At 34.5% G+C, this 17,866-nt stretch overlaps 1 protein-coding gene across 5 annotated transcripts in view; it reads left to right on the top strand.

Moving 5' to 3' along the window:
- CEP120 (centrosomal protein 120) overlaps positions 1-17,008 on the top strand; it is a 63,243-nt gene extending 46,235 nt beyond the window's left edge. For 4 of the 5 annotated variants that reach the window (XM_019728016.3, XM_019728015.3, XM_019728018.3 and 1 more), the window contains 2 exons: positions 10,127-10,272; positions 15,142-17,008. In XM_019728016.3, coding sequence (XP_019583575.3) covers positions 10,127-10,272; positions 15,142-15,376 — 381 coding nt within the window. In that variant the 3' untranslated portion in view covers positions 15,377-17,008. The remainder of the gene's footprint in view (positions 1-10,126; positions 10,273-15,141) is intronic. The other variant, XM_019728017.3, reaches the window with a different exon arrangement.
- The last annotated feature ends 858 nt before the right edge of the window (positions 17,009-17,866 follow it).

Raw genomic sequence — 17,866 nt, 5'->3', positions numbered from 1 at the left:
AGGATAGAGTTTGAATAATAACCGTACTTTGTGTTTGGACGGTAGTTTTAATAACATTCTGTAAAAAACTGTACAGAAGGAAAAACACTTAAGGACTAAATGTGCCGATATACAAGTGTCAGTAGCTGTGTTCCCTAAAGTTTGGCTATAAAGAGATGAGTCTGAAGAAACATCTATAGTTATTCATTTGTTCATTCATTCAGCAAGTACTAACTGAGAGCCTACTCTGCACCTTGAACAGTGGTAGAGGCTCTAGATACAGCCGTTTTCTCCCACAGGGAACTTAAAGTTCATCTGAGAAAACTGATATTGAACAAAAATATAGCAGGGTGATGAGAAATGCAAATGAAGTGTTGGAAAAACAAGAGGACAGCAGGGTTATCATTGTATTTTTTTCACTCAAAGCTAAGGGAGAAACATTTCAAAGACAATGTTTCAAATATCACTACTAGATTTGAAATCATTTCAAGTTTTAAAATAGAGAGGAGATGGGGAAGAAATGGAAGATAGTGCCTGCCTACCACTGAAGAATTTGCAGAGCGAGGGATAAGAGACTAATTTAATGGTAATTAATTATAAGGCATTACCAAAATTAGTAATGAAAAGATGAAAAAGTTTTAGTTGCTGATTAAGGCATTTCCTTTGGAGAAACAATTATTAATTATTGAAAGAATTTCATCATAATTGTCATGCTTCTTATTAAGGAAGATCCACGCAAGAACTTTTTACTTTGAGTCAACTGACTAAGTTATATTCATATGTGTATATTGATAGATGACATTGTTTTCACCAAGGTACTTTGTAAAATACAGGAAAGTAAATAATGTCCTGAATAGAATCCTCCAGGTTCATGGCTCTTTGTTACACTGAGATATTGAGGTAGTGTCCTTTAAAAAAAGATTCAGTGTAAAAGGTTCCCATATGCTTGCTATCTTTATCTTTACAGTTGATCCGTTATTTTCTATTTACTCTTTTTTCCTATATATTTTCTACCTTCTTGCCTAAAAACCATTGGCAAAGTAATTTGAACTATTTGTTCCTAATAACAGAGGATATCCCAAAAGTTCTGATGTCCCCTTTCTCTTGAGTTACTGTAAGTATACTGAGAAGAAAACAAAACATAATGTTAAATTCCTAGTTCATCTCTAAACTTCTACTTCAAAAGAAAACAGTCTCATTCTTTGAGTGTAGTGATCTTCATTGCAGACCAATTCTATTCCTTATCCCACAAACTTTCTGCTTTAGAAACAACACTGTAAACAGATTTCAAGGTCAGTAGGAATCATTGATGTTCCACAGACCACATTTGAGATGCAACACTGAGAAATGTAATACACCTAGGGATTACCATAGTGCCTTGTGCTCTGCCACTAACTGTTTTTGGAAGGTTAAAATTAGTAACTACCTAATAAGCACAATTCATATATGTGAAAATTACTTTAAATTTTTTCTAAAACGTTTTATTAAAAACACATTTATTGTGTTTAAATATAAAATTGGAATTCTCTGCTTTTGTTCAGAAGATTGTGCAACTTTTTGTTTAAATTGGATTAGTACCATGTTAATTTTACATGGCCTCTGGTGAATAGCCACGGGGCTATAATCTCTGCCAGTAATTTGTCACAGCAGAATCCTCCGGAGGACCATACAAAACATTTGTAGTACGGATTAGACAGCAAAAACCATATCTTAGATTGTTAATAAATGTTAATGACAAAACCCAGCTGGTAAAGCTTGGAAGTAAGATCTAATGCTTGGTGCCTGTTGCCAAAAGAATGTTTAAACAGGGATTTCCATTACTCAAAGGTGATCTAGTATAGTTGATTTGTGAATTAAAAAATAATAATCTTCTAATTATTTAAGGAAAAAAAATCTTTTCTTCAGATTCACAACCATAAAGTCTGTGTTTCCAAGTTGTAAACTTTTTAATTCTTTGGTAACTGGGTAGGTGACAGCTGTAAAATATAAAGTATCATGTAAACCAGGCCCTAACTTAGAAAACAAGGAAATTATACCCATATTCAGTTTGGTGTCTTTGGTACACTGTGTAACACTGACTTTAAGAAGTTCTAGTTGTGAGACATTTAGGGGTAATTTAGTTTCCCTTTTACCCCATCGACATAAAAATATACTATAGAAATATTTTAAAACCAAAAAATACTTGAATTAAATTGTTCTACAAATACCCAAGTTAAGATTGTCGCTTTACTCCTTGTGGTAAATTATATATTAACGTTTCTTGACATCTTAGAATATAGTTATGTAGAAAGAATTAAAGCCGTCACTTTTTTTAATAGTCATTGTTAAGAGGTACGAATTTATTGTTGTAGAAAATTTATTATGTCGGCTATATTAAAACTATCTGTGTTTGTTCCCAGGATAGGAAACAGAACTAAGATTTTGGGTAGGATGTGGGTCCCTTACCATATTTGTGCACAGTAGATCTGTTTAAAACGAAGCTGATATATTTAGTTAAAACAACACAGACTTCATTGGCTGACATCAGCACTATCTTGTCCAGCCTCCTGCTTATCCACCCAGAGTAATTAATTTGATTAATTTATAAGTAATTTAGCCAAGGATGGGATGTAAATCTTTGTTTAAGAAAACAGTTGGAGGTCCAAGTCTTGGTTAAAAACTGTGTCTTGAAACCATCCAGGCCCTCCTACTGACTTGTCAGCTCTGGGTTATTTTCAGAAAACTTTACTTGAGTTCCTTAGTTTAGTTGTAAGATTTTTCCCACAGACTTACATGGTATGTGTGAGTGGGAGAGTAAGTAGTGGCCACTTTTTAGCCGCTGTTTAGTCTAGTGTATGTATGTTTACATCTCCTCTCTGGATTTATAGGCAGCCAAGGCAAAATAAAGATTATACTTACTTGATTGAGGAGCCTTTAACTCAGAGCACCTGGCAGCAGAGAGGATTTCTTTCACTAACCTCTAATTTTTGTGTGTGCATGTGATTATTATTAATGCTGGATTCTTGATTAAAAATTCAAGGCATTTAAAGGCTTACATGTTTTAGAATGAAAATGTTTCAAGTTTTATAAAGTTAAAATTTTACAAAGTAACCTAAAATTAAATTACCAACTTTTTATTAATTTTTTTCTGCTTGCAATTTTACTTGCTCGGTGTAAAAAAAAAAAAAAAATGCAAATTTTGCAGCACCGTATAACATAGAAAATAAAAATCACCAGTAACCTTATCCCTTCCTTAGCCAGAGATAGCAATTTGGTACTTTTCCTTTCATTTTTTAATAATTAGTTTTTAAATGAAATACACTGTACATTCCAAGGAGGAAATAAAAACAGATTCTTATACACTGCAACCCCTACCTCCTAGGTTAAGAAACAGAGCATTATCAATGCTTAGGAAGTCCTCTGTGTGCCTTTTCTCAACTGCATCCTCTGCAGAGGTAATTACTTTCCTGTATTTGGTATTTATTATTCCTTTGCTTTATAATTTTAGAAGATACATTTTAAATATCAGTAAACAACACTGTTTACTTTTGTATATTTTTAAACTTTACATACATTAGATCATTCTCTTTGAATCATTCATCTGTGACCATTTATGTCACTCAACATTGTTTTTGAGATTTAGCTCTTTTGATGTAAGTAGCTATATATTTTTATTGCTTTATAAAACTTAAACATGTGAATATACCACAATTTATTTATCTAGTCTTTTTTCAGTAGATATTTTCCCCAAATTAATAAGACAACATTGAAAATTTTGTACATGTAAGAGACACGTAAGAGTTTCTTTAGTGTCAATATCTAAAAGTGGCATTTTTTAAATAGGGTTTCACTCATTTCTTCTGCTTCACTAAATATCGCCAAATTACTTGCTAAAGTGGTTGTACAAATCTGCACTTCCCAAGAGTGGTGTATAATTGTTGTTGTTCATCACACCATTTGGCTGTTAACAATGTATTAATTTTTTCCAGTTTGGTGGATCTGAAATAGTATCATTTTTTGGCTTAAATTTTCATTTCCCTGATTGACATTGAGTAACTTTTCATATTAGCCATGTACATGTCTTAATGCCTTTTAATGTCTTGCTAAATGGAAGTAAATCAATAGATATTCCAGGTTTGGGAGTCACCAGATACAGAGTTTGAAATAACTACTATCACTATATGCTACAAAATATGTTATATGACAGGGAAATGTATTAGACAAGTGGAATCTTTTGAACCATATAAAAATTCTGGAACTGAAAAGTATTGCAAGTGAAATGTAAGAATTCACTAGATGAATTAGCAGATTAGGCATAGCAGAAGCAAGGATGTGTAAACTGAAGATAAGTCAGTTAAAAATATCCAAATGAAACAGGGAGAAAAAAAGGTGGAAATTACAACAAAGAACATAAGCAGCATATAGGATAGAGTATATGAGACTGACTACCTTTGTGTAACTACAGACCCCTGTCTTAGTTCATGTGGGCTGCTGAAACAAAATACCACAGACTCTATGGCTTATAAACAACAGAAATTTGTTTCTCACAGTTTTGGAGGCTGAAGTCTGAGATCAGGGTGCATGTTTGGTCAGGTTCTGTGTTTGGTGAGGTCCTGCTTACCAGCCAATAAATGGCCATCTTTGTACTGTGTCTTCACACGGCAGAAGGAGCTGGGGGCTTTGGCGGAGCTCTCTTATAAGGGAATTAATCCCATTCATGAGGGCTTGCCTTCATGATCTAATCACTTTCTAAAGGCCCCATCCCTTGACACCATCACATTGGGGATTAGTTTTCAACATAAGAATTTTGGGGAGATGCAAATATTCAGCCTATAGCAACCCCTGAAGAGAAAACAGAATGGGGGAAGAAAGCAATATTGGAAGAGATACTGGCTGAAAATTCTATAAAAGTGAAAAAGATAGCAAGTCATAGATTCAAGAATAGCTGTTAACTCGCAGCAGGATAAATACAAAGTAAACCATATCTAGATGCATCATAGTAAAATTGCCAAAAAGCAAAGAAAATCTTAAAAGCTGTGGAGTGGAGGGAGATATTGCCTTCATAGGAGCAACAATAAGACTGGCAGATGACTTTTCAACGAAAGTAAAGGAATTCATAAGACAGTGGAATAATATCCTTAAAGTACTGAAAGAAAATAACTACCAATCTAAAATTCTGTACCCAGTGGAAATGTCCTTCATAAATGAAATTGACCTATGACTTTTCAGACTAACAAAAATTGGGAGAATTTGTCATGGCAAACTTGAAGTTAAAGAAATATTTAAAGGTGTTCTTTAGGCAGAAGGGAAATGATCCCAAATGAAAACAGGAGACTAAAGAGCAATGGAAATAAATATCTGACTAAATATAAACGTTGATTGTATAAAAACAATTCCAATATTTGCTGGGTAAAAATACTTGTAGAATTCATGACAAAACTAGTACAAAAGATATGAAGCAATAGAGTTAAAATGTGAAATTGTAAAAGTTCTCATTTATATTACTGTTTCTAAAGGAAGTGAAAAAGAGAAGAGAGAAGATACATGGAACAAGTAGAAAATAGTAATATGTAAAGATTTAAATCTGTTACTGTATCATCAATTGCTTTAAATATAATTGCTTTAAATATAAGCATATAGACTAAATGCCCCTTAAAGACAAATATTAAATTAAAAACTGAGTTTAAAAAAACAATATGCTACTTATAAGGAACACACCTTGAATATAAGGATACAGAATAACTGAATTTAGAAGAGGGGAAACTATATATTACATTAGTGCAAAGCAAAAGAAATACAGTCTAGCAATACTTGCATCAGGCAAAGTAGATATTAGGGTGACAGGCATTTATGTAGATAAAGTTTTCATAGATATAATATAATCATAAAAGGGTCAGTTTCCCTGGAAGATGATAATTCGAACTTTGTATGGACCTGATAACAGCCACAAATTTATATAAAGTAAAAATCCATAGAACTAAAAGGAAAAATACATAATAATGGTAGATTTTACAATAACTTTCCTGGGAACTGATAGAGCAAACAAACAACAGTAAATCAATAAAGATTTAAAAGATATAGACAGCATAATCATTGGTATATATAGAACACTTCATAAAAAAGTCCAAAATATATATTATATAGTTCACGTGGAACATTTAACTAGATTGCTCATTTGCTGGACCAAACTTCAGAAGAGTAGTTCAGAACATAATTCTCTGACCACAGTGAGATTAAGCTAGAAATTAATAATAAAAAGATAATAAATATCCCCAAGTGATTGAAAATTAAGTCGTACACTTCTAATAACCCATGGCTAAACTGGAGACCACAAGTGAAATTAGAAAATATTTTGAACTGGAAAATAATGAAAATACAACATATCAAGAGACTTAATGAAAGCTATGCTTAGGGAGAAATGTATAATCTCAAGTGCACTTAGAAAATAAGAAAAGCATAAAATCTTTTCTGTAAATATCCCTTTCAAACAGTCAGTAAAAGAACAAGACATTAAGGAAATTAGAAACAAGGAAATAATCTAGGGAAATGTACAACAAAATCATCAAAAGTTGTTTCTTTGAACAACTTGGCAAGAGTGTTCAAGGAAAAAAAGAATAGACACAAAATCCTAATACCAGGAATAAAAAATGGGGTCAGAGCTATACATTCCACAGATGTTTAAAGAAATAAGAGTGTAGTATGACAAATTATATATGAATTTGAGAAACAGAACTTATAAAACTGACACATGAAGAAACAGAAAATAGTCATATAGTTATTAGAGAAATTGAATCTGTAGTGAAAGAAGTTTTCAGACTCAAATGGCTTCACATTTGAATTTTAGTAAATGTTTTAAAAATAAATAACACTAATCTTACACAAACTGTTTCAGAAACTAGGAATAGAGAACACCTCTCACTAATTTTTTAAAATGAGACCAGCATAATCTTGCTCCTAAAATCTGATATGGACAATATAAAAACAAAATTAATTGGCCAGTCTCAGGAACATAGATATAAAACTTGTAAAAATCACAGTCAAGTTTATTTATTAAACAAAGGCAAGTTGGCTATTTACCACCCTAAAAGAATAAAGGAGAAAAAAAATGAAGTGATCATATCAGAAATACAGAAAAAGTCAATACCCATTCATTATAACAATTCTTAGCAAACTAAGAATGTAAGGGGAATTCTTTAATTTAATAAAGGGTATTTACATAAAACTTATCTTTCTTAAAATAAAGAAAATTTTCCTGGTATCAGGAATGAGAGCAAGCTGCCCCCATATCACCATTTCTTATCAACACTGTACTAGCAGTTCTAGCCAGTATAATAGCCCAAGAAAAAGAAAGGATGTATCAGTTGCAAAGGAAAAATATAAAACTTCCATTACTATTTGCAGATGACACTGTTACGTAGTTAGAAAACAAAAGTGTCTAGAAATGATCTACTAGAATTAATGAGTTTAAAGCAAGTTTGTGGGAAGTATGTAAATATCAATTTCGGTTCTCCATACTAGACAATCAAAGAAGGAAAATGTTAAAACTCTGCCATTTACAGTAGCATCTAAAAACACCCAATACCTAGGAACACCAAAAGATGTTACTCTTAGTATATAGAGAAGGATGAAATAGTAAACAGAATTTTAAAAGACCTAAATAATTGGAGAGGTAAACCATGTTCACTGTTTAAAGAATCAGTATTGTAAAGATAATAGTTTTGGCCAAATTAAGCTGTAGATTCAGCATAATCATAATCAAATCCCAGCAGGACTTTTTAATTCAGCTTTGGAAATGGAAATGTATGTGAAAATGTGGGAGTCAAGAATAACTAAGAATTTTGAAGAATAGCCAAAGATAGATGACTTTTTTCAGGAGCACACAATGTGCTATATAGATGATATATTATAGAATTGTACACTTGAAACCTATATAGTTTTACTAACCAATGTCAACCCAATAAATTCAGTTTTTAAAAGGAGTTGTTATTATAAGAGTTACAGTAATTACGACAGTATACTTTTAATGTAAGGATGGACAAATAGATCAGGTTAGAGAGCCCGGAAACAAACCTGTACATATATGGACGGAGGGGACATATGAGTGTGACAGGTGATACTGCCAAGCAGTGGGCAGAAAATGTTTTTCCAGTCAGTGTTGCTAGGTCAATTGGAACTCTACACGGGGAGAAGAAGAAACTTGATCTCACACCATACACAAAACCAAATACATATGAATTATTGATCTAAATAAAACCTCAAGATTATCTTTAAGACTGAAGCAGACAAAAACTATCTTAAATTGGACATAGAGGGACTGCCCAAAAAAGAACAGACAGATCAATTTGGACGATATTAAAATTAAGTCAAAAATGCCATTAAAACAGAACAGGCAGGACAAAGACTAGGGGCAAATATTTGGCAGTTAAGTTTCAAATGATTTCTGCAGTATACACAAAGAACTACAAACATCAATAAGAAAAGATGGATAGCCAAGTAGGCCAAAGTAGAGCCAAGTAGAGCCAAATTGTTGAACAGGGACTTTATAAAGGATATCCAAATGCCATTAAAAATATTAAAACATGTTCAGCCTCATTAGTCTTTGAAAAAAATGCAAAATAAAATCACAGTGAGGTACCACTACATAACCTATCAACATGGTTTAAATGACAAAGAAATTGACATTACCAAGTGTTGGCAAGAATGCGGAACATTGAAATGCTCTCATGAAAGTATAAATTTGTGCTACTACTTTGAAAGCTGTTTGACAATATTTGCTTCTACTGAAATTCTCGTACCCTGTGACCCAGAAGTTTGAATCCTAGGTAGCGTTTTTCCCCGAAAATAAGACTGGGTCTTATGTTAATTTTTGCTCCAAAAGACGCATTAGGGCTTATGTTCAGGGGATGTCATCCTGAAAAATCATGCTAGGGCTTATTTTCCGGTTAGACCTTATTTTCAGGGAAACACGGTATATACTTAATAGACATGTGTACACATATGTGCCAAAAGGCATGTACCATAATGTTCACACCAGCTTTATAATCCAAAACTGGAAACTAACCCAAATGTTCCTCAGCAGTGGAATGAATAAATTGCATATCCATCTAATGGAATGCTATACAGTAATGTAAATCATAATACTAATGAATTGAAAAAAATAACATTAAGTAAAAGAAGCCAGGCATAAGTAATGTATACTGTCCAATTCCATTTACGTAAAGTTCAAAACGGTGAACTTAATTGTGGTGTTAGAAACGGGGGTTGTAATCTTTGGGAAAGAAGATTGGTTAGTGACGGGGAAGAAACACACAGGGACTTCCGGGGGTCTGATAATCTGTTTCTTGATCTGGATGGTGGTTATGTGAGTGGTTCACTCTGTGAAGTTTTATCAAAATGTACACTTGTGGCTTAGCAGTTTTCTGTTGCTTTTTAATAAATATTTTTTTAAAAAATAGATGACATACCTATTGATCCAACTCTCCCATTTGGGGGTTCTGTCTTGAAGAAAGAAAAGCACCTGTCCCTAAAGAAATCTGTAGAAAGATGAGTGAGCGATGTGAGACGATAGGGTGTTTTATTGCAGTATTGCTTGTAGCAACAAAAGTCTCTGTTATTGAGAGAGTGGTTGAAAAAAATCATGGAGTATCCATTCTGTGGAATGTTACACATGTATTTTAAAGACATTTTGTCATATGTGCATAGATTTTTGTGTGAGCCTGGAAAAAAAGTGGAAAAGGCATATTGTTCCCTGATATAGGAGTGAAATTGGTGGCCAGTTTAGGGACAATTACTGAATTTTTCTTGGTACATCTTTGTATAATTAACCATTTCTTAGCTGCTGCTCTAACCACTGGTCCTTGCGACAACTCACTGTGTTGACAGCAGACTCTTTCTTGCCCTCTTCTAAGATAATCTTTGATTATCTTAATGGTAGTCAGCTAACCCCAACCGCTGATTAGGCCATGAGTGATCATGGCTTAGCACAAGAAGAGAAGTAACGAAGAGAGTTTTAAAAGAGAACCAGGTCATTTCTGGATATGTGACTCATAGACTTGGCCGTGCGTGGCTATATATCATGGGTACTGTCAAAGGGAATTATAATCACAAGTCAAAGTCATATGAAATACATGTATTCCTAATATTAAGGATCTGGCTTGTTTGTTTCAAGCGGGAGCAAGAAAGTCAAATGGCTCGTCTTAAGAAACAGCAAGAGGAATTGGAACAGATGAGACTACGTTACCTGGCTTCTGAGGAAAAAGATACAGTAAACACTGAGCGACAAGAATTGTTGGATATAAGAAATGAATTGAACAGGTATAGTAATTAGAACATTCCATTGTTTTTGCCATACAAAAACAAAAGTTCCAGAAGGACAACCTTTTTAATTAGTTATTGGTCCAGGGAAAGTATAAACGTCAGGTCTTTTGGGAAAAAAAGTAGGTCATATATAGAATGTAGCTAATTTATACAATAGAAAATCTATGTCAAAGACCATTATTTCAAATTCTTTGTCATGAATGTAGCTGTATCAATTGTATTTAGCTTTTTTTGTTTCCATTCATAGCGCTAGTACTTTTATTTTTATTTGACTATTTCAGGATTATCACTACTATTTCAAAGTAATTGATGAAACTGAATTTATAATTAAATAGTATGAGAAATTTCAAATTTAGTTACTATAATAATATAAATAATAGCTCTTATTTATTGAGCCCTTACTATGTGCCAGGAGCTATTTGAACTTCCTCACATACCTGTCTCATTTTCTATCTTCAAAGCATCTTTTTCCCCCCGTTTTAGAGATGAGGAAACCAAGGATTCCAGTACCCTTTCCAAGGTCACACAGTTAGTAAATCATTGGTGCCAGAGTTCAAATCTGATTCCAGAGGTTGATTTTTAACTACTGTGCTACGCTGGGCTTCTCTATAGTGTCATGTTCATCTTAGTTAAAATGTGAACAGTATTTCATATTTGAAAAGTCATCATGAGGAAGCAGCATGATCACAAATTATAGTCTTGTTGGAGGGGTGTTTAGGGGAAGACTTTTTAGCTTAAAGTTTATCAAGCGACTAGTATTTTTGTTTTAGTGAAGCATACTGTCTTAGCTCAGGCTGCCATAAAGTACCATAGAAAGAGTGTCTTAAACAACAATAATTTATTGTCTCACAGTTCTGGAGGCTAGAATTCAAGATCAGTGTGCCAGCATGGTTGGTTTCTGGTGAAGACTCTGTTCCTAGCTTGCAAACAGCTGCTTTGCCACTGTGTCCTCACACGGCAGGGAGAGAGAAAGCTCTCTGGTGTCTCTTCTAATAATCGCGCTAACCCATCCTCACGATCTCATCTAAACCTAATCATCTCCCCAAAGCCAAAGACCATCACATTGGGGGTTAGGGCTTTATTCAGCACATTAATTCAGTCCATAGCACATACATTTGACAGAATATCCCAAGACATCTCCATCTGTGAGTTGGGAAAACGCAGTCACTATATTAGGTGGGTTTAGAGCTGAATTAAATAACTGCATGTAGAAAATTAATATATAAATACCAGTTGGAAAAGGTCAAGGTGTACAGTGTCATGCTGCAGGGCTCAATTATGCTATTATTCTTTTTTCCATCAAATATTTGTTTGGTGTCTACTATGTTGTAGACTTGGAAGATTTTACAAATTAATGCATTATAACATAATTCTTGTCTGTCAGAATTTTGCTGTCATAGACAGTCATGTGTTGCTTAATGACAGGGATACGTTCTGAGAAATGCATCGGTAGGTGAGGTCATCGTTGTGCGAAGGAGACAGAGTGCACTTACATAGACGAGATGGTCTAGCCGACCGCACACCGGGGCTGCACGGCGTAGCCTAGTGCCCCTACGGGCCTGTACGGCATGTTACTGTACAAGACAACACGAGATTAAATCAAGCACATGAGAAAATGATGCAATCAAGAGATGCGGTAAATACGAGATGTGTGAAGCTGCTACTGGCCTAACACGGCACACTGTTTCACAGCAAGCTTGTTTTTTTAATGGGTAGAAAGCGCGTACTGTAAAATGAAGATAAATACACAAACCAGTAACATAGTCGTTTATTATCATTATCAGGTGTTACGTACTGTACGTAATTGTACGTGCTATACTTTCATACAACTGGCAGTGTGTAGGTTCGTTTACACCAGCATCACCACGAACACATAATGTGTTGCGCTAGGACATTATGACAGCCGCCATGTCATGAGGTGATGCATGACTGTCTAGCACTTTTTTGGTTTCAGTTTAGCAAATATATATTAAGCCTCTACTGTTTGCTAAGTACTGTTTTGGTGGCTTAAATGAAGATAGCATTGGCCTATCAAATTTGCAGATCATACAAAATTGAATCTTACCATTAATGTCTTAATAAAATTACGATTCAGAGAGAACTGAAATCACCAAGATTAAATATATTAGCGACAAAAGCAGAGTCCTCTGTATAAATTATAAGAAAAATCTCTTAAACGATGGGGAAGATACAAAAGAAAAAAAAAAATTCATGTGAGAAAGCCAGGAGGATTTACATGGCCATTAGTAACAGTGTGACTTAGCTACAAAAAAACCATTGCAGTTAGGGACATTCATAGAAGTAGTGTTCAGTACTCAGCATTGGTAAAATCCCCTCTAGGATGTTCTCAACCAACGTGCAGCACACTTTAAAAGAAATTGGCTACCCAGAGAGCTTCCAACGGGATGTGACCAAGAAGCAGTTTGGGAGTGAGGGATATTGAACTTGAAGAGAATTTTTGGGCAGCGGATGAGATAGCTGTCTTCACATACGAGGTCTGACAATTAAGTTCACGAACTCATCCTAGAAAAGTGCTACACACCTCACTGCTGAATATCACTACAGTCACCTTCAAAGCACGCCCCTTGGGAAGCTATGCACTGACACCAGCGCCTAGTCCAACCTTCAAAGCAAGTTTGGAACTCTTTTTCTGCAATGGCCCTCAGAGCTGTTGTTGTATTACCCGTGATGTCCTGAATGTCATCAAAATATCTTCCTTTCAATATTTTCTTTATCTGGGTAAAGAAAGAAGTCACTGGGAGCCAGATCAGGTGAGTAGGGAGGGTGTTCCAATACAGTTATTTGTTTCCTGGCTGAAAACTCCCTCACAGACAGTGCTATGTGAGCTGGTACATTATCGTGATGCAAGAGCCATGAATTGTCAAAATGTTCAGGTCATCTAACTTTCTCACACAGCCTTTTCAGCACTTCCAAATAGTAAACTTAGTTAACTGTCCAGTTGGTACAAATTCATGATGAATAATCCCTCTGATATCAAAAAAGGTTAGCAACATTTGTGCAACAAGTTTGCGAACTTAATTGTCAGACCTCGTTTGTGGAGGGCTCCCACATAGAAGTAAATAGGTTATCCTCTGGAGCAGATGCATAGCCAGTTATTGGAAAGCACATACTGAGTTCAACCTGGGAAAGAACTTTTTAGCAGAAGTTTTACAAAGCTGTAGGTTCCTAATTGACAGGAACTGTGTAAGTGGAGTTCAGACGTAGTTTTGTCAGGGAAGTAAAGTTTCCTTTGATAACTTTGTGGGCTTCATCAGCTACAAGGTTCTAAAATCCTCCTGTTGCTGTGATTGATTTGCATTTTAGTAAAGATTTGGTAGAGATAATCTATCAGATGTGAAAAAATTCCATCTGTCGTTTATGTATAAACAGATGAACAAGGACTTTCTGGTACATCCTCTGGTGTTCTATCAATTTACCCTCCAAGAGAGCTGTAAGAATTAGGGCAGGGGAAACAGCTATTCAGAAAGCTTCCCTTCTCCATCCTCATGAAGTGCTCAAACTGATACCAGTATCCCACTAACCACTTGATTTCCATCTCAGCCCCAAAGCACATTGCCCTCACTATTTGATTTTTTTCTAAAAACAGATAAGAGATACTTGGTGTTCTTGGACTGCGTACTTCAGTTTCCAGTTCTTTTGTGGGGACTCTTAGGAGTCAGTCCAAGTTTCAGAGGGCCATCTGAACAAATGAACTGGGGCCTAGTCTTCCTCGTCTGTCAGAGCACAACTCACGCCTACTGGCTCTTCCTCTCTCTCTCTCCCGGTGCGTGTGTCAGTTTGGAAGTGGGTTTTGTTCTCTCTGGCTGCTTACTCTGAAGACCATCTAGAAGCAAAGGCTTGGACTCAACTGCTTTATCTTAATATAAAGACAAAATTTAGGAGTAGGTGCAAATTAAAACATTTTGGTAGCCAGTTACATAGAGGAGCATAAAGTTCTGTCTTCGTTGTACATTCTAAATTAACACATACTCCATGTCCAGACTTGCCGTTACCATCACTAAGTATACGCTACATTTTCAAGGCAACGTAATCAACAGTGTTCCATTAGAAATACCCAAAGCTCAGGCTGCCACCTGCTCTCCTTCCTTCATCTCCTAAATGAGATCATCACAAACATTACTTGAAGATACCCGTGCAAAGTCTTAAAATGTACCTGCCCTTTGGCCTAGGCATTCCCATTTCTGGCATTTTACTTTCTATGAAGAATGAGTGAAATAAGCTCCATAACAATAAGGACTCCTTTTCATGATGCGCTGCAGTATCCTCTAATCCTAGCATTATTTGGTACAAATAAATATTTGTTGAATGAATTTAAAAGAAAATTTTATGTTCAAAATCACAAAGGTTTAACAACCTAAAAGATCAGCAATAAAGAACAATTAAATAATGGAATGTTAATGAAGCCATTTAGAAGAACATTCGTAATGTCAGAAAACATTCTTTATATTAATATGTGAAAAAATGTTATACAGCATTGCATATATATTATTTTTTAAGAAAAATATGTATTTAAATATATATGCATTTTTAATTGAAAACAAATAACGAAAATTATTACTCCAATTGGATATCTCTGGATAAGATTGATTTTATTTTTATACACTTCGAAAATTTCTAATTTTCATGTATTTTATAATTAGAAAACCAAGTATTGTTTTTAAAACTGTCTTTTGTAAGTGTGCTAACTCTGACCTGCCAATGTAACACTGGTTTTTGTTTCCTTCCTGAAAATATTACTAAAAACGTATTTTACCACTAAATTACTTTCTTTTTAAAAGGCATTGTTAAGACAACCAAAACAATATTTGTTGCCTGCTAGAGTGGTATTTGTTCTTGACTTCTCAGGTTAAGGCAACAGGAACAAAAACAGTACCAGGATTCCAGAGAGATTGCAAGTGGAAAAATGGATGGTCCACATGGCAGTGCGATGGAAGAAGGTTTGGATGATTATTTGACTCGCCTAATAGAAGAAAGGGATACTTTGATGAGGACGGGTGTGTATAATCACGAGGATCGAATAATAAGTGAACTTGACCGACAGATCAGAGAGGTTTTGGCAAAAAACAATGCCAGTAATTAATAACATTTGGAAAATCTTTACAAATTCCAGGTCTGAATTTTAATTTCATTGTAAAACCGTCAAAGGAAAGGAAAAATGTATGTTTTAAGATCCAATTTTCAATTTTTTATAAGCACAATTTTATATGCTCTTGTATAGTATTTATTTGATTTTATTTACTTTATGCTACCTCTCCCATTCTCATTTTATTTGTAATTACATTTTATATACTCATTGTAAATGACTTTTCAGTGTTTCTCATAATTTATAATTTCATGGCTAACTTTCATAACATCTTTTCACTAAATTTGTTCTAGGAGAAATGACTGCAGTAATTTCAAATTATATAACTTTTCACATTGAGCCAAAAGACTGTATGTTGCACTTTAAAAACATTGTGTCCTATTCATTTGAATATAGATATCTTAGAAGTTTAGACTACTTGTAAACATAACCAGTTTTACTTAATTCATTTTAGATGTCCTGTCTTTTTAACTTATAACATTAAAAAGTGACAAGTTTGAAAACCTAAAGCAGGATCAATTCAGAGAAGCCGTATGATAATATTGAATGACAAATTAGTCGTTTATGTGACTAATGGGACTGTTTTCTATTTTAATAAAGTTAATACATATTAAACTTGTTTCAAGAACTATTGGATTTTCAAATTTTTACTGTACTCTGAAATTTAAGAATATGAAGTAATAACAGTATTAATAAGGTCTTCCTTGTCTGTCTCCTGCTCAAGATTACACTGTTTTCTTTTTTTGAAAATAGAAATTTCTTTTTATTTCTCAGTAAGACTGGTCAACTTTATAACTTGGAAACAGACACCTAAAGACTTTGGGTGAAAAAGTAGAATGAAAAACTTTTTTACTTCCTCTAATCTTAACCAATGTTTTTAAAAAGTACATGAGATTAAGTCATTGGATTTATGTAGTGCCATGTCTGTATAAACTTTTAAGAATCCTTTTACATCATATTCTTCAGAGCCAACATTTGCCCTCAAAGCAATACTTTGCATGTCCTTTACACGGTATTGAAAAGGTTTAGTAGAAAATTTACAGATTAGGTGAGTCTTAAAATATATGTAGTTTGAAATTTGATTCCCGAATATAATAAATTTAAGTATATACTTTAGGAAGTATATATACTATTTACTGATAACTTCCATAAAAGCAGAATAGGCTATTTGGTAACATTAATTTTCTGTTTTCAAAGTTGGTATATTTCTTTTTTGGGAAATTACAGTTCTTACATGCCTTACATGTGTTTTTTTTTCCTTATTAACAAAGTATTAATCTACAAACAACCCAGCACTAAATAACAAAGAAATTACTGAATGAGAGAGTAATGCATATGTGAATTATAGCAGAAATTCGAAATATTATGGTTAGACATTTTTCTCTCATTGATTTTTGTGCCACGTGAATGTAACAGAAGTATTTTTATTTTGGGAGGACTTGGATAAAATATGGTGAGTGCTTTCCATTGCACTGTGTGCTGTGTGTGACTGTTTTCAAACACTAGAGGGGGCCTTAGAGTTAAAGAAACAAAAAGAGCTTTTCTAAAATGGATGTGTGGTTTATTTTGCCTTCTGTAAAGCAATCTTTTGGCTGTGTATTTTAACAAATAAAATCATAATTGTGTGCATCTTTGAGTTCCTGAGCAGTCTGTTACTTTTGTGCTAAACTAAGTGGGCAAGTGCTTGGCACTTCCGTATGAAGTCTGTATTTTTGGTTTTTAAGTGCTTACATTGCATATGCTTTTTATATGTCTTAAAATTGGAAGAGTCTGACATTTTAACACCTTTTTGTAGTCCTTTACTGATAGCCATTTCATTTGTATGTGGCATTGAACATACTTACACTGATTACTCTACTAAATATTGCCAGTCCCTGGGAGTTGAGTACGACCGAAATAGATGAATGAATGAGCAAGTGAGTGCTGAGTAACTGAGTAAGTTTCGTCTTTGCTCCTATAACAGCAGACCTTTCTCCTCAACTATCTTAATGTGAAATAAAATTCACCTTTAAAATGTTTGTGATTCTTTTTTTTCATGGAGGAGTCTAGTCTCCACGTCTAAGGTTGGCACAGACTGCCTGGGAGGGGGCATACCATATCTGCCAGGTGTATGTGCTGCCGTTTCTGTATAAACTTGAGTTCCTTTCTAGGTATATCCCAATAATTTCTATCTAGACCTGTGTTCCTGTTGCTTCCAGCAGAGGTAGGAGTTTGAGTACGGTTTAAGGATGTATTGGGGAGCTGCACAAACATCTAGTTGGGCCAGATGACTTGCTTGTCTACTTACTGCTCTGTCCAGATACTGCCCGGCCTGAATCTGAGTTCTCAGATCAGCTCAGTACATGTTGTTCATCCTCAGCCAGCTCAGAATGGACTGACCTGGTTCTTGCAGTCCATAAGAAGGGTCCTCTGGCAGCATGTATGGGCTTTGAAAATTTGGCCTCTCGTTGCTATTATGTCCAGCTTGATTGCATGCCTAACTTGATT

Source organism: Rhinolophus sinicus, chromosome 3, assembly GCF_057876585.1.
Source record: "Rhinolophus sinicus isolate RSI-liver-muscle chromosome 3, RSI-T2T, whole genome shotgun sequence".
In the NCBI taxonomy this organism is placed as follows: Eukaryota; Metazoa; Chordata; class Mammalia; order Chiroptera; family Rhinolophidae; genus Rhinolophus; species Rhinolophus sinicus.
The sequence above is the reverse complement of the archived record's forward strand: the minus strand, read 5'-3'. Positions and strand labels throughout refer to the sequence as shown.